The 22498-nt window shown below is 58.6% G+C and overlaps 2 protein-coding genes across 2 annotated transcripts; one reads left to right on the forward strand and one right to left on the reverse strand.

The window, feature by feature from the left end:
* Positions 1-458: 458 nt before the first annotated feature.
* NCLIV_001225 (uncharacterized protein) lies at positions 459-2721 on the forward strand (the record flags this gene model as incomplete). Its single annotated transcript, XM_003879618.1, has 3 exons — positions 459-675; positions 1000-2175; positions 2654-2721. 3 exons carry the CDS (start codon positions 459-461, stop codon positions 2719-2721), a joined length of 1461 nt encoding a protein of 486 aa, XP_003879667.1.
* A 7893-nt stretch (positions 2722-10614) lies between these two features.
* On the reverse strand, positions 10615-22405 carry NCLIV_001230 (protein phosphatase 2C-like domain-containing protein, related; the record flags this gene model as incomplete). The annotated part of the gene is made up of 7 exons (XM_003879619.1): positions 10615-10886; positions 11422-11662; positions 12107-12288; positions 12855-13460; positions 13986-14593; positions 14904-20918; positions 22311-22405. 7 exons carry the CDS (start codon positions 22403-22405, stop codon positions 10615-10617), a joined length of 8019 nt encoding a protein of 2672 aa, XP_003879668.1.
* Between the last annotated feature and the right edge of the window lie 93 nt (positions 22406-22498).

Below are 22498 nucleotides of genomic sequence, written 5' to 3' on the forward strand. Positions count from 1 at the left end.
GCTCCCCCGCTGCACTCTGTTCACATCATACTCTCAATATAATAATGGCAGGATGCTATAATAAAAACAATGGGCACATCACCATGAAGATGTCGACGTGGACTGGAGGGCGGACTCTACCCAGTCTCTGCAGAAAAAAGAGTGCATGCGTGCGTCGCTCTTTACGACTTTTACCAACTGCTTCTCAGATGTTCTGAGCTGCTGCGTTTGCAGACAAGCCAGAGATTCATGCTGAACAAAGCTTCACGGCAGTCTACGGCTGGCGTGAACGCGAATTCACTTCCGAGAATGTTAACGACGACAAGGACAGGGATTTCAGCGGTCGTAGGCGGAGTGAGTCCGTAATGCTGGTGTTGAAGGCGCGACGCATGGTAAACCTTCTGGCGTACGGTGAAGAAAACGAAGAAGCGATTCAGGGTTCCGAGAAAGATGAAAAATGGGAGCGGGCGGAACTGCGGATGTTCTATTTCATTCGTGCCTGGCGAACAAGCCAGTTCCGAAAAAACAAAAACATCGCAAGTCTTTTCAGGTCGCCGTGGCGACCGCTCGACTGCTTCCTTGATGCCCAGCTCCCGTGGAGGGGAGCCAATATGGCAGGAACTGTGTGCCGACTGGCATCATGCGAATCAATAATCCTGCGATGCCGGCCGATGGCTGTTTACTCTGATCGACCACGTGAGTGAATAACACGAAGTTTTGCAGGTGATTGGTGCTTTTAGCCTCTTTGTCAACGTTGTGTGGGGGAGGGCTGCAGTGTAACGCGATCAGCGAGGGGTGATGCGGCTGAAACAAGTGTCTCAAGCGAGGTCACTTCAGCGGTCTTTCCGGTCAGCCCAGCTGAGCTTAGTCATTGTTCACAGAACTGCGTTGACGCTGCACCCGCGGACGGGTGTGCAAAAGTATTCAGTCCGAAGTATGTCTGTGGCTCGAAAGCAGTCACAGATTCACTGTCGTGATCTGTGAACGGCCAGCTGGCTAGGGGTATCGTGTTCTTTGCAGGATATACTGCAGTGCTGCTGGATAATCTGGATAAACTGATCAGCCTGCTACTTGCGGCAGACATTTTATTGATCTTCGTCGCTCCAGGCATCACAGTCGGCGGTCACGCACTGGCAGAAACTTCGGAAGAAATCGAAGAGTTATGGCAAACATTGGACAGAAGCGTCATCGAATACAACCCGATGATTTGTCGCACGTTCAACAGGTTAACGTGGGGAGCACAAGAGAAATGGTTCGACGCAGCCCGCTTGCAGAATCTCGTCAAAATAGCACGCCATATACCGAGAGATTGGCGCGCTGGTCTTGGCCTGTTGTGCGGAGGAATGGCATTTCGATTAGCCCTGTGGGCTGGCGCGACCTGGCGCCCATTGGTCCTCGCTTTGGTGGGGATGAAGCTGGCGAGGTGGATTTACTCATTTTATCAACTTGTTTTCGCCGATACCGGTGTTGGTGAGATTCGTAAGCTGGAGACTGCCAGGAATCGCCCATCTTCTGGCGTATCGGAACGAAGCGATGAAGCTCTGTCGTGGGAAGTGGCTGAAGCGATGGCATTCGGACGGTCGCATCAGGAGTCTCGTATGGTAAACGTGGAATCTGGAACAGTACACCGGGCCGAAAAGAATGTTGCCTCTGTGCATGGTGAGCGACGACAGAGCTGCCGAATTCCTACAACCGTGTATTGCTTTGGGCTGGAGGCAGCATTCCAAAACAAGGTATTGAAAGAGTCCGGTCACCGTGAGTCCTTAGCCGAAGAACGGCCGGGAAAGGGCCCCACAGGACCTCAGAGCGATCGCAACCTAACAAGGGATCTCCCTTCAGTTTCTTACCTCTTGGTAGGAGCGGAGCACGACGTCCGGAAAGAAGACGTCGAAGACTGGACTGTGCAAGGCACTGTCTACGTAGGTAGGCAGCCCGGCACAGGCCCCTTGGCTCCGCTTCAAGAAGAAGGACGTCAGGTAGTCTTGCCTCAACAGCCGGCAGGAAACGGCACTGGCTCAGGAAGATCAGATGAACAGGAATGGCCGGCAAGGGGCCGCAGGGGAAACACTGTGGCTCGAACAATTAATAGAGGACAAACCGCGCAAGATTACAAGAAGGAAATGTGGCATACACTGCTACCTCGTCACGCTCTGCGAGTTGTCAAAAACGTGACAGGCGGCGCCAGCTGTGTAGACGGTAATTCGTGCTACATGAGAAAATGAAGCTGCTTAGGTATTAAGGCAGCCAGCTGATTAAGGATGGAATACAGGGGTTCCACCGGTGGCCACAGTCTAGAAGAGTTGTGCCTCATGGCGCCATGTACTGAGCCAGGCCGCGCTAGCATTATTAGATGATACGCTGAAGCAAGTGCTGTCCCGTGACGTCGTAATGAGAAGAAGTTGAGCTCATGAGTGTATCCTTCTGTAGGCACACTTGCCGTGGACTCAGTTTGTGCCTCTACATGCAGGAACAAACGAAACATGGGAGTGATGGTGTATTTAAACTGTGCTGCTGTCACGGGTAGGAAAGTCGAAACACACACGTGCGGTTCCCGCGACGTTACACAGCCACCCGCGTGAATGAACAACCAAGCGATGCGTGTGTGAACCTTGGCATCTGTGCAGATTCTGCCTTCACAGTCACTAGTGTTGACAGTGTGTCTGACGATGGCAAGGCTGTCAACATCGCATTGGCTTCGTCGTCTTTGGAGTTCTCCCCGTTGGAGGAGGGACGGGCGATTGATATGCGAACACAAGGGCAGCGTGAGAGTTTGAAAGGGTCCATTCTCGTTCCGGTCAGGGCGAACATTGCCAGGTCACTGGTGACGAAGGAATCTCCGTTAACAGAATCCCACGCCGATACGAAGGAAAAATCGAATGCTGAGCAAACGGTTGCAATTGGAGATGCAGTCGTACTGTTGTGTCTCCGTAAAGGAGATGACATTATTGCCGTGGCTGCCGACCACGCAACGATGCTGTCAGGTAAACCGCGAGGTGTTTGTAGTTAGGTTCTTCTTTTTCATGGTAGGAGAGCAGCTGTAGTGCTCAGTGTGCCCCAACTACGGGGCTGTCTGCTCTCAGATTCTGTACAGTCGGTGCTGAACGCGAGGGCTGTCCCACACTCCGCGGATAACTGTAGGGATGTCCGAACTGATATGCTTGTGTCGACGTGCATACAGCATGTATCTGTGCTGTGTTTCCAGATGGTTCCCTAGTGTTTTGCAATCGCATCATCCCGCCCTGTGTTTGCAGCAGATAAGGACGGACCCTGGAACGGAGGTGTTGTCGTGCAGAAGGCGTGGGGATCACCGTATGATTCGTCAGATACCGGCTATCTGCTTCACACTCTGATCACGGTGGCGCGTTCCGTTGAAGGAGGCAAACTCGTGGGAGACAATGCCGCTCGACAACAAGAAACCGCCGGCGGTGGGCCATCGAACGAGCGTAAATTGTACTTTACGAACCTAAAAAGCCTTCAGGTGAAGCGTGCCGTTCCCTTTGGCCTGGCCCTAGCATCTCTTCTACAAGGAAGCGAATGCACAATCGCGCAGGTCGATGAGAAGTCACACCCAGAGGCGAAAGCCAAGCGTATCGCGCTTACGTGCATGCAGGCGCAAAGTGAGGCTTTTTGGGTTTCAGGTAGCGCACCATAAGATACTTAGGATAGTAAGGGTAGATTTACCGCTCGGGAATGAGAGATGATTCCTCGCCTCCTGGTTCTATAACGCCGCACGCCATTGCCGATAGCAACGGCAGACACGACTGTGCAAATGATGCCCTTACGAACAATATACTTGTTAAATTAGACAGTGTACCGGAACTGAAAAAAGACGGACTGACAATATACGCGAGGTCCTTGATAGCATCGACGGGATAGACACACATAGTCGTGCGTGCTCATTTTTCGCCAGAATGTACTGTCAGTGCACCGTTTGCGGAAGGCACGGGGCGGTAGTCGGCAAGTAGCACCATGCACTACCACGCACGCCAACTGTGTGTGTGTTTTGAGCAGAGAAGTCTCCTGTCAGCCGCGAGAGACTAGAGAAGCTTCCGGAAAATTTCGGTCGGGCGCTGAGGCGAGTGGCTGCAGGGTCTCTGATTACTCTCCTTGTCGGCATAGGAATGGCTGCTACTGGTTTCTCTGTCTCGCGAAAACCACACTTACCGCGTCTGCCTGCCGGGAGGCCTATTCCGTTGCGCGGAAGTCGTCTGGCAGTCAGACGGGGGTTCTTTTCGCGCATGTATGCGAGGTGGCGGGAAACGAGTAGACGGTGGTACCAGAGATATCGAGGATGGACTGATCTCCGCCGAGCGATTTTTACAGCTATGCAACCAGCGACTCGGGAACCAGTTGGAGCATATCTTTTAGGAGCCTTCGGAGGGAAGATCGTGGCGTACTCAGCGGTTGTAGCTTTTGTGACACTTAAGGGAATGGTTGTTAATGCAGCGTTACGCTACTGGGCGCGTCGTTTTGATACGAGGAAGACTCTGAAAATGAGAGAAAGAATACTCATGGCGCGACAACAACTGCGAAGTTCGACATTGTTAGCTCGCAAAGCGGAAGCGGAGGACGCCGCGCTGATAATTGTCTACTGCTTCGGGCTGGAAAAGGAATTGCGCAAGCATCGGTCAAGTGCGCATAAGAACAAGAAGATGTAACGTCAAACCTAGCAACGAAGTCCGCGTTGTCCAAACATTGCAAATACACCACTGTTCGGTACAGTGGACAGTGCTTCCGGGGTTCACCGTGCGGGCTACATAGCCTCGATTTTTTGGGGTGTCACCATTTGTAGAACGCCTGAATGCACCCTTCAGTTTGTTATTGTAGAGTTAGTCACTTATGCAATGGAAGTAATAACGATGATAAGTGTGTGCGCGTTCCGGTTCGCTCCTTGTCCCAGGTGGCTTTTATTGTTGGAACGACGGTGGAAACCCCCCAGGTAGCCAGTGGCAACCGTTTGATGTTTCAGCGTGACACTGACACAATGAGAGAGCCCCAGACGAGCTCGTGTTTGCGCCATGCCACAGCTGTTTCCGTACGGGGGGGGGGGGGTGCTTCTCCAGCCCATGCGGTGCCTGTCATGTACCCGGACATCACACTCGCCTCGCAGCCTGCATCTGGACTCCCCGAATAGACGTATCGCATTCGGTATCAGTTAGTCTTCCTCACTAATCCGCGATGTATTCTGCAGATCACAACAAGCAGGCGCAGAGATGACCTACACGAGTGCGTGAAGGTGGCCATTGTCTGCGTGAATCGACATGCCACAAATTGAGCTTTCCAGGGTCTTTGATTTCAGGGATTCCGTAACGCGCCCAAAACCCCTCACTGACTCTCTCATACAACAAGTATGGACCGCAGCATTAAACATAGGACTTCCGTGGGAACAAAATATGCCCATCACCTCACTGCAATGTTTTTCTGCCTCCCTCTCTGCCCACGAGGAATGCACGTAAATGCTGAGGACACGCGCAGTCCACTGGCGCTTCATGCGCGGTATGAACTGGTCACGCGCGTTCTGCCCACACACATCGATACACTCGCCCGGGCATTGACACAACGACCGCACATCAAGATGCACGCTGCGGTCTCTCCGTCGACCATCGAAGCAATGTGAACCACCACTCTAGTGCTCCAGAGCGATAACTCACCACCAGAGGACCACGAATCGACCGTTAGAAAAGACTCGTAATACATGACGGTCCTACCCCTTTTGGAACACTCACCAGTCTTAGGCAGTCCAGTGGGGTTGTGGTGGCGGTTGGCAGTCATGGCACCAGCAAAGCTAAACAGTACCTCCGCTATTCGATCCATACCAGAGCTCACCACTCCCGTGCGCGATTCAAACAATGATGACGAGCTCAGAAACACCAATATAGCATTCCACGTAACGTCAGCCAGTACGGTGAAAGCAGGCACACAGCGCTCCTGAGGAGCATTAGGCTCCACCACCAGAAAAAATTGAGTGGCTAGTTGCAACTCGCGTACCACACTACACATTCTAGCACAATTCCCCGGAAAACAGTTGACTTAGCCGATTTATCAGTAAGACTGAGTAAACGCTTACAGCAAACCGCCGCGTCACTAGAGTTCGCGCAGCCCTGTTTATTCATTATGAACCAGGAAGCGCTCCAAGTCCACCAGGAAAACAAGGACAACGCGTGAAGAACGGCAATTTGCTGACCTCTGAGCAGGCAGATTTCGTTCGACGGCGACTCTTTCGAGATTTCGCAGCTTTTTTTCTCGCCTTCTATTCTTATTCCACTCAGCCAACCTTATCAGAGGCGTATTTAGGACATACAATAGAAGTGCAAGAAGGAACGCTTCCGCAGATACATTTACTCCCAAAAGGCCCCCCCCTGCCACCAAAAATCCCGCCCCAGTTCCAGCGTCGTTCTGCCGAGCGAAGTCAAATGAGGTTCTCACGTTCTGCCACTGCTGGGCAGTCTGATAATCTACGAGGTCCTGATCCCGAATAAAGGGGAGGAGTCGGATCCCCACTCTTTCCGCAGCCGCGTGCCTGTTCACGAACCTTCTCAGAAGCTCGCTGCGCGACCGTTCCGAGCGGTATGTGAGGAAGTGACCCAGGAACATCGCCACCGCCGAAACGACATACACTTTGAAGAATGCAGACACGCAGGAACTTAAAAAACGCTCAATCTTATGAGGTAGCGACGCTAGGATTCTCCTGCTTGACGATTCTGTTGTGCCTGGGAAATACGAAGCACAGCTCACAAAATGACGGCATGCTTGAGCTTCGAAACTACCACGATCAATTAACACAATTAGACAGGAACAGCTGCAATGTTGTTCGAGGGCACTCTTTCCCCGAGATCTATGTGAGTCTCGCTAGCAATATATGCTCTAAAATAGACATGATGAACTGGAATCCTGGATGAAATACGCCTCTATGGTAGTATTGGAAAGCGCAGGCTGACAGGCATGCTGCTTGAGGGTTACTCGCCCACACGCAGCGCAGAGGCGATCACGTGACTCTCGCATAACGCCCGTGCTTACCATGTCGCCACCGCCTCGGGCGCAGATCTGAATGTCGCCCCGGGTCGCACTGCAACTCAACGGGGTACTGTTTCTGCCTGGTTTGGCGACTCAGGCCTATCAAAGTGCACGAGGGGATGTTCCTGAGAGCGATCCCTGCTGCCTCCGTAGCACGCTCCGTCCTGGCGTTGCTCGGTAAAGAGAGGGTCAATAAAAGAGGGACCGTGCTCTCTGATGGCTGCAAGCCGGAATCGAAACCACTGTTTGCCTTCCTGTCTGTTTTCAGTCGATCCGGTCTTTTTGCATCTGACAGTAACACGCGCATGGTGCCACCTCCTCCCCCTGCGGCTGCCGCTGCCGAAGGAAGCCACGCACGCCTGACAGCTACGCGATGAGACCAGGGTCCTGGAATATCAGCTATCGAAAGCAATAACAAAAGCATACAAGCGCTTCCAATAAATCAAAGTGAGAGACTTTGCCCCCCGTACACTGGATGCTTTATCGCCCTGCCACATGCCTGAGATATTCTGGCATTCCAGTTTCTGAGTTCCACTACTTCAGCTGTTGATAGTGTTTATCGAATGGCTCTGTTACCTTCGAAAAGTTTGGCATAAAGAAGCGGCAGAGCGAGGATCTTTTCTCCTCTCCCGGGGCACAGAACGACTACAGCATCTCCTTGACGGACAAAAGGATGCCCATTGCTTTGTCCTCGATATCCTTGCTCAGAGAGTGGATTCGCAACCATCGGTATAGCGTCCTCCCGCAGCGCCTGATAGCTGCGTGCTTCTGCTCTTCTCTCAGATTCGTGGTTGCCCATTTCATCCTGCTCCCCACTCTGCTGTGGCTGATGGGTGACAGTACGGTCACTGTCGTGAAGCGTTGAGAGAACGCCTTCAGGGACGAGCACGAATTGTTGATCATTCACCTGGCGTGTGGCCACAGCGGGCACCACCGTGTACACGAAGCCTATGCAATTTAACAGCAGCACAGCGGAAAGGAAAGGTGATGACAGCGTCGCTGCTGTAAGGGAGCCAGCCGTGTGTATACAAGCAGTTAGGATCTAATGTGGCGGATACACGGCGAGTTGCACGGCTTTTTCAGCGGGTAGACTCTACCACTGGAGCATCATACGCAGGATACACATTTAGCTTTAATACAGTTCAACCGTCGAGTAGTTGGCTGCAGGTGGCGGCGCCTCCGCGACGAGGATGCCCTATGCCACCAAAACGACGAACTATGCGTTAGCATGTGTCCGATTCCAGTTTTGGTCCTGGCGTCCAGATTCGTCGTAAACTCTGCCACTCTATAATAAGCTCACCATCTGCGCACAGGAGGCCACCTTGCTCACTCCGTGACACGCGTAAAACTTCTTTAGGCGAAAACGTCTGTGAAGATTCTTCAACAAAGCCAGTTCCCAGGCAAGCTCCATCACCGGATTCCATTCGTGGCTGCTGCGTCCGGCTACTTCCTGGCCTGCGATACGTTCGTTTCCGGTTTCCTGGTTCACGCCTCCAGGGGCCGGAAAGCAGACCGTGCACTACGCTGCCTAGATTTGGAGTCTCCCTGACCTGAGTACGACTGGCTGACACCAGCACAAAATGGGCATCTGAATGCCCTTTGGCCCGCCCCCCTCTTTCTTCTTCCGCCGCATCGCCTTCTCTCGCCCTTTCCAGAGTATCGATATACCTAAGCGACAGCTCATCATCCTCGGGATTCGCTAATACGTACTCCTCCGGGACAACGGCGGCCTCTGGCCAAATGATGCGGGGAAGCAAAACTACCCCGGCAATGGCTCCGGACAGCAAAAAAACGCCCAACTTTCCTCTCCTCATGCTGGGGTTGCCCCTACTGCATTCGACGCTTGCTCTCATGCGCCCCCCCTACCGGCAGATGATACACAAATATGACAATGCGCCAGAAAAAGACACGCTGTGGGTGACAAAAATGGGCTAAGCTGCAACCAGGTGTACAGAATGCGTTCTAATGCACCTGAGGTTTTTAAAACGCCTGGACGGGTGATATTTCGTGTTAGAGTATAAACCGAGGAGATGTAACGCCGCTGTGTCTCTCCAACGCTGCAGGATGGTGTCTAGTGTTGGCTTCCTAAAGAGACGCCGCTGCCCAGTCAATAATCGAAGGCGGACGTGCCGGGCCCCCCGGTCCGCGGCTGCGATAAATTGCTGCTGCATTTTTGTCGCTGCACTGTACATTGTGGAACACATGGCGTGGCGTTCTCGTGTGGAGTGTATGCAAATGAAAGACCAGGCCCGAGTGTTCGCCGGAAGAATCCGCTGGGCTTGTTTCGTGGCACAGCGCGTGCTTGGGACGGGTAGTGGCCAGGGCGGCATGCGGTGGAAAAGATTGCTCGCTGACTCCAGCAGTTGAGCTGAGAGAGCTGTTATCAGGAAAGTTTCACACAAAACATACTAGCGACAGACTTGGACAGGAGGAAGTCTTGGGCCCTCATTTCCCTCCGACGAACAGTTGGAAGACTTGACTCGAAAGAAACTCCCCACTGCGTCGACTGAAAGGCAGCTCAGCAGGAGCGGCTGTGCCCGAAGTACGCAGCTTCTTATATCCCGTGATCGCTTTGCCCACCGCAAGACGACGATGCAAGGAGAGAACGCACGTCAGAAGAGAAGCAGCAGAAGCGGTTATCTCTTTCACGACGTATGGCTGAGAGGAACTGCAACCGCTTGCACACCCTTCAGACAACTAACCCCATACGCAAAACAGGTACCCGTTGATGGAGAACTAACTGTTCGCTGTGCATTGGACTGTCACAGAGGGATATTTGCCTGGCGGTCTGACCGCTGCTCGCTGTCACCACTGGCACTTTAGCAATGGTTGTAGGAATCGGCGGCATGAGCCGCAGCCGCCATCAGTTAGAGGGCTCCAACTGCAATCGTTGCACTATCAAGAAGTAGAGCAACCTCAGAAGAGGCGGCTTCGCACATGCCTAATCTAATGGCACTTAAGGTGGAAGACATCGACGAAAATACGATGACAAAAGCTGAGCCGGAGTCTATCACAGTGATACCGACGGCTGGGACAGTAGCTGTTGGCAGGAGAAAGGGTCCTCTAATATGCCTACGTTATGTATGGTGATGGCTGTTGCAGCAGAGCTATACGCTGTAAAAAAGGCGAATCGACAATGATATGCCGCAGAAAAACGACATACGCCGTGGGTGCCCACGGTTGCATGTGATTCATTATAGAAAACTTTTTGCAAGAATGACACTATGAAATCGAGAAGGGACACTGAAATCTTTGCGGACGGGAGAAAATGCATTTTGATGCTGTTTGCGCCTGTGCGTTTCTTCAACCATTCCGCTTCAATTCCATTCATAATCTTGCTCCTGTCTCTGAACTCCTTCCCCTTTGCCTGCACTGCTTCGCTCTACGGCTTCCCTTCTGTCCATTTTCGCCCTCCAGTTCACAGTCCTAGACGTCCTGGTTTGTGCCTATCTTTGCTTCTTGCTCCCCCTACCTCTATCGCGTTCCGCCGCTCTTCATTCAGTTTTCGTCTTCGTGCTGCTCTCTTGCAAATAGTCTTTCTACGTCTTCCTCTGAGTTCTTGCGTTGTTGTCCGGTTGCCTCACAGTTCTCGTTTTACGAGTTTAGAGTGCAGAAAGACCTTCATTGCCATAGTGATGGCATTCCTCCGCTCTCTGCTTCCGCGATGTTCTCCTCACCCCGGTCAAGCGCAAGCTCGTACTCGCTATCTAAATTCGCATCGGCTTCAGCCACCACCCACGCAGCGGCGACAGTGATATCGTCTTCTTTCCCACCACTTGTAAAACTCGAAAACAGGGAGCCTCGCTGGCCGGCACGGCCTTCCAGTGCGGTCTGCTTCCTCGCTTCCTTCGCAAAAGGTGCCTGCGCAGAGGAGTCCAGCGATCGCCAGTACGCTGCCAAAGCAAGCGCACGAGCAATGTCGCCCGGAGGGGTTGCGCGTATCACACCGATTGACAGGTTCTTCGCTTCCGTTGGTGACAGAGCTAAACCTAGGACGAAGGAGAAACACATCAGCTTTCGCCTCCAGAGGTACGGAAACACGGAGTGGACGAAGAAACGGGAATCTCAAACATGCGATGCAGTTCGAGAGATGTACAGCTGTACACATATGCATTATCCACGCATATATCTCACAATACTACTGTTTCTTCTTCGTCGTTGCTATAGTTACATCTGGTGAAACTCCCTCACGCGGTGACAATGGAATCGTGCATCGATAGGAAGGCGTTCTGAACACCACGAGAGGCCGACTCGGGCGGCATATTTGCTTTCCTGGTGTGCTGAAACTATATATATATATATATATATCAGCTATCCATACGAATAGACAACGACACCCGTAGCCCTTTGCTAGGGATGGAGGGACGAGTACCCTTCCTCTATGTGCGCTGGTTCCTGGAAGCGGATTTTTTTGCGTCTAGAACTCACTACTGAGCGCGGTAATTTCGTAGTCGAAGAGATTGTCAAACAGCCCATCAGTGCCGAGAAGAATAAGGTCTCCTGCTTCAACGCGCACTGTTGTCGACTCGATACACGACGGCGAGTCTCCAATGGGCGAATCAGGTTCGCTGTGTTCACCTGCCTCGCCGCGCTTGCCGCCGGCGGGTGTCCTCTCTTCTGCGCGCTGATGAAATTCCTTCTCTGCAATGGACACCAAACGATGCAAGCCCTGCATGGACACGAGCGACACAGAGCAGGACGAGAGCGAACCGTACGAAGTCAAACAGAAGCGAGGGCCGAGAACGGGGAAAACGCAGAGGGTTGGAACAGACCAACGTCTCTCGAGAACTCGCACCCTGTCAAGGATTCACACAAAGTAGCCACTTCCAGCACGAATCGAAGCGCCTGAGAGGAAAATATTCCGTTGTACGTCGGCTCGTGAAGCGCAGAAGAACTGCACGAGACCAAGACGAGTTGTTGTTTTTGACAGAGCGACTCGAAAGGCTGCCGCGTTTTGGCCATCCACCCTATGGGGAGAAAAGCTGGACTAAGGAAATAGAGTGCGCCCTCGTCAGGGACCTACCGCGGCGCACGAGGAAGAAGCTGCGCAGAAGAGAAAAAGCAAAACACGCACAACCCCTCTTCAGACCGCCGGTCGCCCCCCTCCCCTTACCGTAGCTCGCAACCGCTCCCAATCCTCAGGAGCAGGAATATGGGCGAACTGATAGGGGACATTGAAGCTGTGCTGCATTCCCTTCACTCGCTTCACGACACTTAGGGCGGTTCCGCCGGCGCGCGTGTGGTTTCGGAGACGACGAAGAACCATCCCACTGCTGTCTCCGAGATTCGCGAACCCTGCGGTGTGAGGTGCCAGAAACGCGCCGCACAAAAAGTGAACAAAAATGAACGGAACAACCACACGCCACAGCGCCGGCGCGACACACACAGCGTCACGGCCGCAACCGACAGAAGGCATCAAGACAGGCTGGAACGAAGAGATTGCGAAACGGCCCCGAGAGAAGAGAAGAGTGCGACCCGATCAGACATGCAGACGAATGAGGAAGAAACGCAAGAAGACAGATACACAACGTGGAGAGGCAGAGGAAGAACCGGTATACCCGGAGAAGAATGAATGCAAGTCCCGTCACGAGCCAAGGACGGGACGAAGAAACGCGACAAGGACATGGAGACAGGCGCCGCGAGTCAAGCGGGAGCCATTTGGACTCGAAATCGCCAGAAACGACATGCAGAAACGCAACTATTTGGAGAGGACGTGAGCGGAGATGTGCCAGTCTAAGTCCCGCAGAGACCGACGGTTTCCGGCTCCATTTCTTTCTGGCGTCGGGCGACGCACTCTGTCGCGCCTGCGACGTTTTCTCGAACTGCATGGTCTTGTCTCGTTTGTTTTCTGTGCACCTTACCGAGGATGGCTTTATCCTCGTCGAGAACTCCCACGAGCGCTGTGCTGCTTCCGTAATTTTTTGCCTCCCTATAGGCCTTCGAAAGCGCCTCCGTGGCAGCTTGCGCAGCATCAAAGTCGGGCTTTGTCGCCTCGTCTGAGCCCTTGCGATCGTGTCCTTGTTCCGAAGCGTGGCGCTCTGCCGGCCGTTCCTCTGCCCGTCGCTGTTCCGCCCAATGCGTCTTCTTGATTCTCCGCACATGTCTGAGAGATCCCTTCATCAGATCCTGGGCGAAGGACTGAGGGTTGATGCCGGCGAGGTCTTCCCACTCGCCGACGCCGTCGGCCACGCCGACCGCGTTGCAGGCGCTGCTGATAAACCACGCGTCTTCGCCCCCTCGGTAGCGCTTGTCGTCCCTGGGGATCGAGAAGGAGCCTAGCCACAGACACAGGCGCGGCCTCCCCGTCCCTGAGGTCGCAACGCCCCTCGACGCAACCCGCTGAGACAACTCCGCGCGTGATTCCGTCGTATCGTGAGACGAAGAAAGGCCTGGCGGATGCCTGAGCTTAGCAGGCGGGGCGGGGCCGCAAGACGCAGAGCTCGCCGACAGACGCCCTCCGCCGCGGCCTGCAGGAGACAGGGAAAACGCGTTGCCGTCGGCACGCACACAAGACACGGTCGAGAAAAAGATTCGTGAGCCAGCGAAACAACAGGGAAACCAAACGTGAAGCGCGGCACGCTGCAGCATCGAACAGACTCCTCCAAAGATGCGGCAAAAGGAACCTGAACGGAAACCGTCGAAAAGACGCGCGGCAGCACACGAGAGTGGAGAATGGCACACAACCGGAGACCACCTTCGCGGATAGCCACAGCCGAGAGACGCGCCGCCTTCTGTAGACAGGCCGGGAAGGACTTCGAGTCAAACGGCCACCGGAAGTTTCGCGTTTGGACTGCGGAGTGACAAACACGATTACCACGCGCTTGCGGGCGAATCCCCATCCCCCGGCCCCTCCAACTTTCGGAGCGAGGATGTCCCCGTCGCTCCTGTACGCCGCGTGAGCACGCGCGCCCCTATATGCCACGAACAAGCCGACACCCACACGCACGGCCTCCCTGGCAGCGGAGCCTGAAATGTTACTGGTTGGAACTTACCGCCTGGGCGTTCGCCCTCTGTCTGCCTAGCGCCTGGTGTCTCCGGCCGTGAGTCGTGGCCAGCTCGAGGCGAGGCACGTTCGCGACAAGCCGGACCGTACGAAGCCTCTCGTCGCGGGCCTTCCCCGTCCTTTCCTCGCCCCTCTCCGTGCGTGCCGCGGGATTCGGAGGCGGGCACGGACGCGTCCATCTCGTCTTCTCGTCTCCGCACTCGCCTCCCACGACCGCTGAGAATGACCTCCAAAATGCACTGTGGGAAGTCTCGCAGGCAACCACTCAGGCGCCCCAGGTTGAGGTCGAGCCTCAGGCGCGCCTCGCCCTGCTCGGGTCCGAAGGCCACGGTGTTGGCGCGGTGGATGGGGCTGCGCACGGAGAAGACCGACGAGCCGAGCTCTGGACGTCCCGGTCCCTGGTCGAGGCTCTGGGGAACAAGCGACGCGCGAGAGGCCGCGAGAGGAGAGGCAGACAGCAAGAAGGCGTGGGACCACCCAGGAACTGCGTCTGCTCCGACGCTGTCCACGCTGCTCACAGAGTCCGCCGAGCCTGCGCTGCCGACAGACTCCGAGCTCAGGGTGCGTCGCCGGAACCCTTCGAGCGCTGCGAGGTCTCTGCAGCGGAAGAAGCACACGCGACGCCACGCGAGAATCTGCGACGCCGCGGGGGAAAAGGACAGAAACGAAAAAGAGGCAGAGACGCGGCACGCCCGCGAGCGGAACGCGGCGGAACCGGAGAGAGGCGAAAGACGGAGCAGGCGAAACCGAGGAAGCACGAACGACCGAAGGAGAAAAGTATCGGGGGAGACGGGAGACAACAGAGATGACGTCGCCACAGGTGGCTTCGAAAATCCGTCTGCGCGCGACCGCGTCCAGGCACCGCCGTGAAACCGGCCGGGCTGAGCAGACGGACGTTGAAACTTACCTTCTTTGCGTTTTCGCAAGAAGTTTTTGAAGCGCGCAGGCCCGACGCCTTGGCGGACTCCTCCAGCTGGCTCCCGATTTCCTCCGTAGGGAGCAGCGAGTCGCCCACGTCGGCGTCTTCGCGTCGTCTTTTGAACCGCCTGCCGGCACCTCGCGCGCAGTCCATCCTTCCTCGCTTCCAACCTGACTCCGGCTGATCCTCGCGACGTCTCCGCCCTCAGTGACCGGTCCCCTCGTAGGGCGAGAGGTGGGCGTCCCCACTAGACTCAACGTCTCTCCTTGTAAGACCGCAAGAGAGAGCGTAGTCGCCGGTGCGATGGACGCGCCCCACGTCTGTCGCCGCGTCGCCCCACTGTAGCTCGCGCCGGCCGGAGAGACCGCGAGTCGCTGGCATCCATCGCGTGGGATGTCGCCCGTCTGCGAGGCCTGCTCACCACCGGAAGAATCGTGCCAAGGCTTTCCAGAGGAAACCTGCAAAGGGGCTCCAGGGAGAAGACCCGCGTCCTGCGAAGGGTGTGGTGAGCTATCCCCCGAGCTGCTTCGCGTTTCCGCGCTGCGTTCCTTCCCTTGCGCAGCCGTCCCTCCCCGGTTCCTGCGTCGCTCGCCAAGGCGTCTTTCCTCGCCTTCTCCCGACCCCCGAGGTCGCTGCGCCTGCTTGGCCTGTCCTGCACACGCCACAGCGCCTGTTCCACCCCGATTCGTCGTCGATTGCCGCTCGTCCCCTTCGTATTCGCCTGTCGCCAGCGAGACCGTGGAGAGGATCTGAGGCGTCGAAGGCCGCGCGCTCTGGAAGAACAGCCCCTCGCCAGGCGGGCCGGAGACACACCGGTGTCCGAGGCCCGGACGGGCGTGCGAGAGGAGGCTTCGAGGCGCAGAGACAGAGGTCTCTTCGTGGTCGGAGTCTCGCTCGCTCGCGGCAAAGCTCCGAATGACGTGGCTCCTTGGACTCGTCGTGCCACTCGACGCCGCTGGACAGTCTCCACCGGATTCTCCCGCTCTCTCGGCTCGTGAGCGAGCAGTCCTGGAAGCAGGCGATTGAGGAATCGTCCCCTTTTCGGAGTCCCGCCTCGTTCCAGTAGAAGAACAAAGGACAGGAGGCGAACAAGAGCTCTGCGCCAGCGCCTCTGGAGAGGACCGCCTCGGACTGCCAGCGAAAGAGGTCGCGGCCGCGCCCCGCGAAGCCAAGGGCGACTCAAAGGACGAACGCGAAGACAGCGGAGAGGACGACGCACGAGATCCGGCGTCACCGGCTTTTGGCCAGCAAGTCTGACAGGTGGAGTCCCTCGGCGTAGGCTCAACACGCGCTGGCCGAACCACCGGTGTCCGCTCCCCACCGTCCCTCTCGACACGCCTCGGTCCTTCGCCCCGCTGTCGACTTGTTCCTCTTCCACTCAGTCGCTCCCGAATCTTCCGGCACAGCGCTGCGCCGCGTCCTGCCTCCATTCCCTGCCTGTCTTCTTGCCCGCCGTCCGGTTCGCCTCCGCGCCGCGCAGAACCTGCACTGGAGAGCGCCTTGGCGCTGGCTGGGCGACGGTAATTTTCCCACTCGGAGACCGCATCGGGGGAGCCCGACGTGCCTGTTGACCTTCGGCGTCCTTCGCACGTCGAGGGGACGCGTCTCCTCGCTGTGTGGTCTCCAAGACCTTGACAGGCAAACGCCCCCGGGGAGACACTGGGAGACACCTGCCTTCCACCTGCGTGTCCGCGCGCGTCTGCTCGTCTCGGTCGCCGCTGCGGCGAGGGACACCAAAGGGCGCGGTGGCCTTCGTCTGGGCGACACGGGGACTGCCGCAGCTCGCCTCTCCCGCCTGGCTTCTCCGCCTCGTTGCCCGGGCCAGTGACGAGCGTCGCGTCCGCAGGAACATTGGTGAACCTCCAGAGCTTTCGACGCAGCGAGTACCCGCGCCTCGACGGGGACATGAACGGGCGGGGGTCGGAATGGCGCACGCTGCGGTGCGGAGAGTGACTTGTCGCTCGGCCTCGTCTCTGCAGCGGCTGCTCGATGTCGCCGTGCCCCCAACCCTCACTGGAACTCCGTTCTGAGCTCTGCTCCTCTCCTGAGAACCCGTCGGGACTCCGCGGCGGACGGCGGCTCCGACACTCTGCACCGGTCCACCGCGCTTCTCTCCACTCCTCGCCCCGCCCGCCCGTCTCCGATCGCTGGCTTCCGCCTCGCCGCTCTTGCCAGCCAAGGGGAGAGAAACCCGACGCGGCGGCCGGTGAGCGCGGGGCGCGGCGCGAAGAGGCGGGTTTTAACTCTCTTCCCTCGTCGCTGCTCGCGGCACATGCGTCGACAGGAGACGGCGCAGATGGGAAAGACCGTGCGCCAGCAGGCAGATGGTTTCGCGGCGAACCGGGGCCTACAGCAGACGCCTGGCCAGGAGCCGCGCGGCCTCGCCTTCCATTCCACCTTTCAGCGCTCTGGCGAGGCGAGTCGCCAGCGACAGAGGACCGGGAGACAGAAGGCCCATGGCCATGAACAAAATTCCTCGGTCTCGGATTCGCCGACGCGCCGCTCTCTGCCTCTCGCCACCCCGCCCACCGCCCTCCGACGCTCGTTGCACGTTCCCAGTCCCCGCGCGAGGCGGGCGAAGTCGCCCGCTCCGCACCTGCGCTGGCGTAGAAGCGTCCGAACCGCGAGTGGATGTACACCTCGTGACAGACATCGCGCAACTCCGCGAAGAAGGGAAAGCGGCCGAGGTGCCGGGCCAGATGCGAAGTCCGCCACGATGCCACGGTCGAGCCCAGAATGGCTGCGACAGCTGCGCGCGATTTGCGCCACTCTCGCGATCGCGGAGGCGGGAGCGACTTGCCTCTGCGCTGGAGCGGCTCGCTGGGCGCGGCCACCCTCGGCAGCCCCGCCGCTTCCGGTGCGGCGACTGTGATGCGCCGCGAGGCGCGAGGCGCAGAGCTGGGGGCCAGCAAGCAGAGGGAGCGAGACAGATTGGGCACACACTCCGAGGGCGGAAGCGGCGCGGACGGTGACACAGACTCCTCACACTGCAGCAACGTCCGGAGCGGCTGCGGGGCTGTGCGGCACCGCGAAAACAGAGAAGAAGAAAGTCCCCCGTCCACGCGGAGGGCGGCCGCGGGTGCACCGCCGTCACCGGCCCTGTCGCCTCGAACGTTGGCACGGCGCGTCTCTCCGGACTCGCCCGCTTCTCTCGAAACGCACCTCTGGCGGGCTGGCGGATGACTCGCGCCAAACGCGACCTCCGCCCGCCAGCCGCGCCTCGCTTTGGAGGCACCTAGGAGTGCCGCATCGCCTGATGCTTCCTGTCGTCTTCGTTGCTTGGCGTCGCCGTCTCTCGCTTCCTGTCCGCCGCCGCAGCCCTCTGCGTCTTCACCCTGCGCGGCTTCGAAGTGAGGCGAGGCTGGAGACGCGAAGCCAGCAGAGGCAGCCTGCAGATCCCTTTCCGTCCCCCCGCGCAGGCCCCCCAAGTCTCCCCGCGAGGCTCCACAGCTGTCTCTGGGCCACCCCGCGCTGTTGGCCTGCTCGTTACCACCGTAGCTCTCCAGAGTCTCTTGAGTCATCTCGTGCGCGGCGCTTGCCGCCAGCGCCGCGCTGTGAAGGTTGTCTGCTGTGGAGACAATCGAAGTTGAAGGTGAATTGCCCGCGGATAACGACGCGGGACTCAAAGGCCAGCTTGGAGACAGGGTGCAGAGCCTCACCCGCGTCAGAGCTTCTTCGTCACCCGACGCGGGCCCCAAACCCGCGGTGTCTCTTCCGTCGTCTGCGCCTCCTGGCGTGGCCACGCCCGAGAACGCGAGAGGTCCGCGGCTCGCTTGGAATCTCCGAGCTGCGGGACTGAGACAGAACGCGGCAAAGACAGTTGCCTCCCCGTCACCGCCGCCAGCTGTCTCCACCGTCGTGCGCCCTCCGTCTCCTCCGTCTTCCCCAGGACTGTGTAGAGACCGCGGAGAAGAAAATGCGGACGCACCTGCCTCCCCTTCCTCGGGCCATCTTCCTTCCGCGAGCGAGTCGGCCTGCCTCACGAAAGGCCTCTCCTCGCGCCCCACATTCGCAGTTGGCGGCCGCCCTGCGTGCCGGTGCGGGTTCCCTTGGGAGGCTGTGGGGTCGGGCCCGACCCCGAACACGGAGGAGGCGGACGACGCCGAGACAAGTGCGGAGACCCATTGGACGAAAGGAGGGTGGAGATCTCCGTACGAATGCTCGCCAGTCGCCGAGTCCACAAGCGCCCCCGAGGGCGCGAACCGCATGTGACCAGAAGACGAGAAGAACAGGCGCTCTCTCCCGCCTTCGCCGCCTTGTCCCGGCCCATAAACGTGAACGAAAGCGTGGCCGGACGCGCGCCGTGTCGAGGCGTCCCGGTCTCTCTCGGCCCGCGCCCGCACCGAGACCGTGGCAGGTGCGAAGATCTCGCGGTGTTTCTGCAGGAAGGTGGCCAAGTGCCGCGCATGCAACCCGTGGGGACCCGGCAGCGACTGTAGGTCGCGCAGCAGGCGGAGACTATCTGCTGTCCTCTCCCCACCTGTTGGGTGCGGGGAGACACCTGGGACGGGCGCGAGGCCGTGGCGCATCAGCTGCAGGCGAGCGCGGCTCTTCCCCAGAGGCGCCCCGCCGCTCCGGCCGCCTGAGGAAGACCTTGCGCCGTCGACGGCTGAGGCGAACGACTCGTTCAACGAGGCCGCGAGAACCGCACTTTCGCGGGGAGCGGAGTCCAGACTCGAGGCAGAAGGTGCCGACCGTGGCGAGGGCGCCGGATCGGTTCCGCCCTTCCCATCACCTCCCGTTCCACCAGCGGAGACCAATGGGGGCTGACGCGGTTCCTCTCGCTGTGTGGCGCAGAGATGTCCCTTCACATCCGGTGTCTTCCTTTCTTCCTGATCCACGCAGGGCTCCACCCAGGTCGACGCGCGCGCTGCGTTTCGCTCGGCCTTTTCTTCTGGATGAGGGCGCACCCGCTCCTCAGCGCTCGCTCCTCCGTTCCCTCCCTCCTCTCGAACAGCGACGGCCTGGCGGGCTGCGTGTCCGGACAAAATTCGCGGCCTCGTGTCTCGGCCTCCGAGTTCCGCCCGCATGCCGACAGGCGTGCTGCGGTGTGGGGCAGCGCCCGCGCTGTCTGTCTCCCCCAAGGGAGCGGACGCGAGCGACCGCGCGGAAGAGGCGAAGGCAGCGCACGACGACACACCAGCAGACTGTGACGGTGGCGACGCCAGCTGTTTGTCTGCATGCAGAGTCAGAGCCTGGTGGAAGTCGAGCGCCGCGGGAGGGCAGCCACAGGCCGGAGGCGCGCTCGGCTCGCTCAGCGAGAGAGGGCCTTTCCCGGAAGCGAGCGGCGCGAGCGCCGCGCGAGGCCCACCGGCGCTTCTGGAGCCCCAGGAGACGCGGCGAAGAAAGCCTTCTGCAGACACGGCCGACTGCGAAGCCGAAGACGAGAGAGACGCACTGGAGGGACAGTAGTGAGAAGAGGCAGACGGGCAGCACGAAGACACCGACGGCGAAACAGAAGCCGCCGACTGCGACGTGCTTCGCCGTTTCCCTAAACCTTCCGAGGCGCTGTCCTCGTCGCCGCTGGAGGGGCGCCGGGAGAAGCGAAGACCGGCGCCAGCGAGCGCCTCGAGACTCCCGGAAGAGTTGGCTCCGCGGTCGCTGGCCTCTGCCGAAGACGCGTGTCGCGGCGCGAGATCGACGCGAGCTCTCGGGTCCGCGCCTTGTTCGCCCTTCCCGGAGATGCACGGAGAAGATGGAGCAGCGGCGCAGACGCCTGAGCGAGGCGAAAAGAAAGATTCCGGAGACGGTTCCGCACTCGACGCGCCGGCGGTCCCGCCTCGGGCGCGCCGCGTCTCCCGCGCAGGCGTCATGCGGCGAGAGTGGAGAGCATGCCAGAAGAGGGCAAAGGACAAACTCGGCGAGACAGACTCGGAGCGAAACCCTGCGCGAGACGACGCAGCAGAGCAAATGCTCAACCACGAGAAGACGAAGAAGTTTGCGCTGAGGGAGACGCTTGAGCGCCGCAGTCCGCGCACTTTCGCCACGGCTGCCCGATGATCTCTGTGGAACCGGAAAAGGGCACAAATGCGTTTGCCTGTCTGTCGTCTCCGTTGCACTGCCCGCTATGTCTCCTCACTCCATCTCTCTCTGCTCGCTTCCCTTGGCGCGTTCGGTCTCTCTGCCTCCCTGCGACGGGTCGAGAACGGGAGCGACGCAGCGCGACCAAACGGAATCCTGGCCTCAGGAAAAGGAGCCTCTCCTGTCCCTCCAGGCGCTTTCGATTCCCGCCCTCGCGGTTCCACGCAGGTACCAGTCCGCCGAGGTCGTCTGCTTCACAAGATAAAAAAACGACGGAAGCCCGAGCACAGACACGCGCGGCGACCTCTAAAGGGATCGCCTCCCGCTCCACTTCACTGCAGGCACACGCTGCCTCGGTTAGTGGACGCGGCCGAGGCGTTTTTTAAGCCGCGAGTGAGTGTCAGTACACCCGACTATTCTGTGGAGACGCTGCCGGGTCCCGGAACGCCGTTGGCGGCACCAGTCGAGCGTCCTCACGAAACCGTTCGCCTGCCTGTCCCTGCGTCGACGAGGCGTCTGCGGGCGCGGAAGCCAGGCGCGCATAAAAAAACCGGAAAAAAACGAAACGGTTACACTGCCCTGCCGGCAGAGAGAACGGAAAGAGGGTACACGAGCGTGGCAGCGGAGCGGCGAGATAGTCTGCAGACGAAGCGACAGGCGCGACGAGGCTTCTCTGCTGGCGCTCGAACCTGAGGGCCTGCGTACCTCTGGTGAACGCTTTTAGGCGCACAAAGACGCCGCTTTTGTTGTAGTACAGTACAAAGGCAGTGAGAGAGTCCACACAGAGTGCGGCACGTCCAGAGACGTTGAGACACGGCAGGACGAGTTAGCGCTCTCGTCACCAGAAAAAAAACCGTGTGCGAATGCCAGCTCGTACGCGCACACTCCGACCAGGAAACCTTTCGTGGACGCGAGACACAAAGTGCGGAGAGCCGGAGCGACGGGCGCAGCGCCAACCTGGACCCCACAAGATACCTGAAGGACGGGACAGACCTGTCTACATATAGAGCACACGTTTCGCGCAGTTCTCGCTGCGACAGCACCTTCCAGAATTCGTCGTCTGGGCTGCCTCAGCTGTGCAACTTCGCGGGAGAGAGGCCTGTGCGAGGCGCCTGCATCCGCCTAGCACGGCGAGGACAACCTCTCGCTAACTCGCCAAGTTTTCCGCCCGAGAAGGCCCGAGAAAGGTGGAACACTGAGGCGTGTGCGGTCTCGCCTGCTCGCATCTTTCGCGCTGCGAGGCAACCTGACCCGGTCGGAAGCAGCGAAGATGCCAGGCTGGGACAGGCGCGGCGCGCTCGAGGGCCGAGATACCCAGGCAGCGGCTGCGCGCCAGAAAGAAGCGGCGGGCGGCAAGGAGCGTCCTCGGCTCACCGCGGCGCGAGGCCGAAGGACGAGAAGAGCGCGACGCGGAGACGAGCCGGGAGAAGCGGGTGAAGCCGGAAAGAGAGCGCGAGAAGGCCACACATGATGGGCAATTCGACCTCTGACTGCGCCGGGGTCGGAAGAAGGTCGGATCCACAGGGCGCGGCGGGGCACCGCCGATGAAGCAGCGGAGGCTG

This window comes from Neospora caninum, chromosome Ia (assembly GCF_000208865.1).
Source record: "Neospora caninum Liverpool complete genome, chromosome Ia".
Classification (NCBI taxonomy): Eukaryota; Apicomplexa; class Conoidasida; order Eucoccidiorida; family Sarcocystidae; genus Neospora; species Neospora caninum.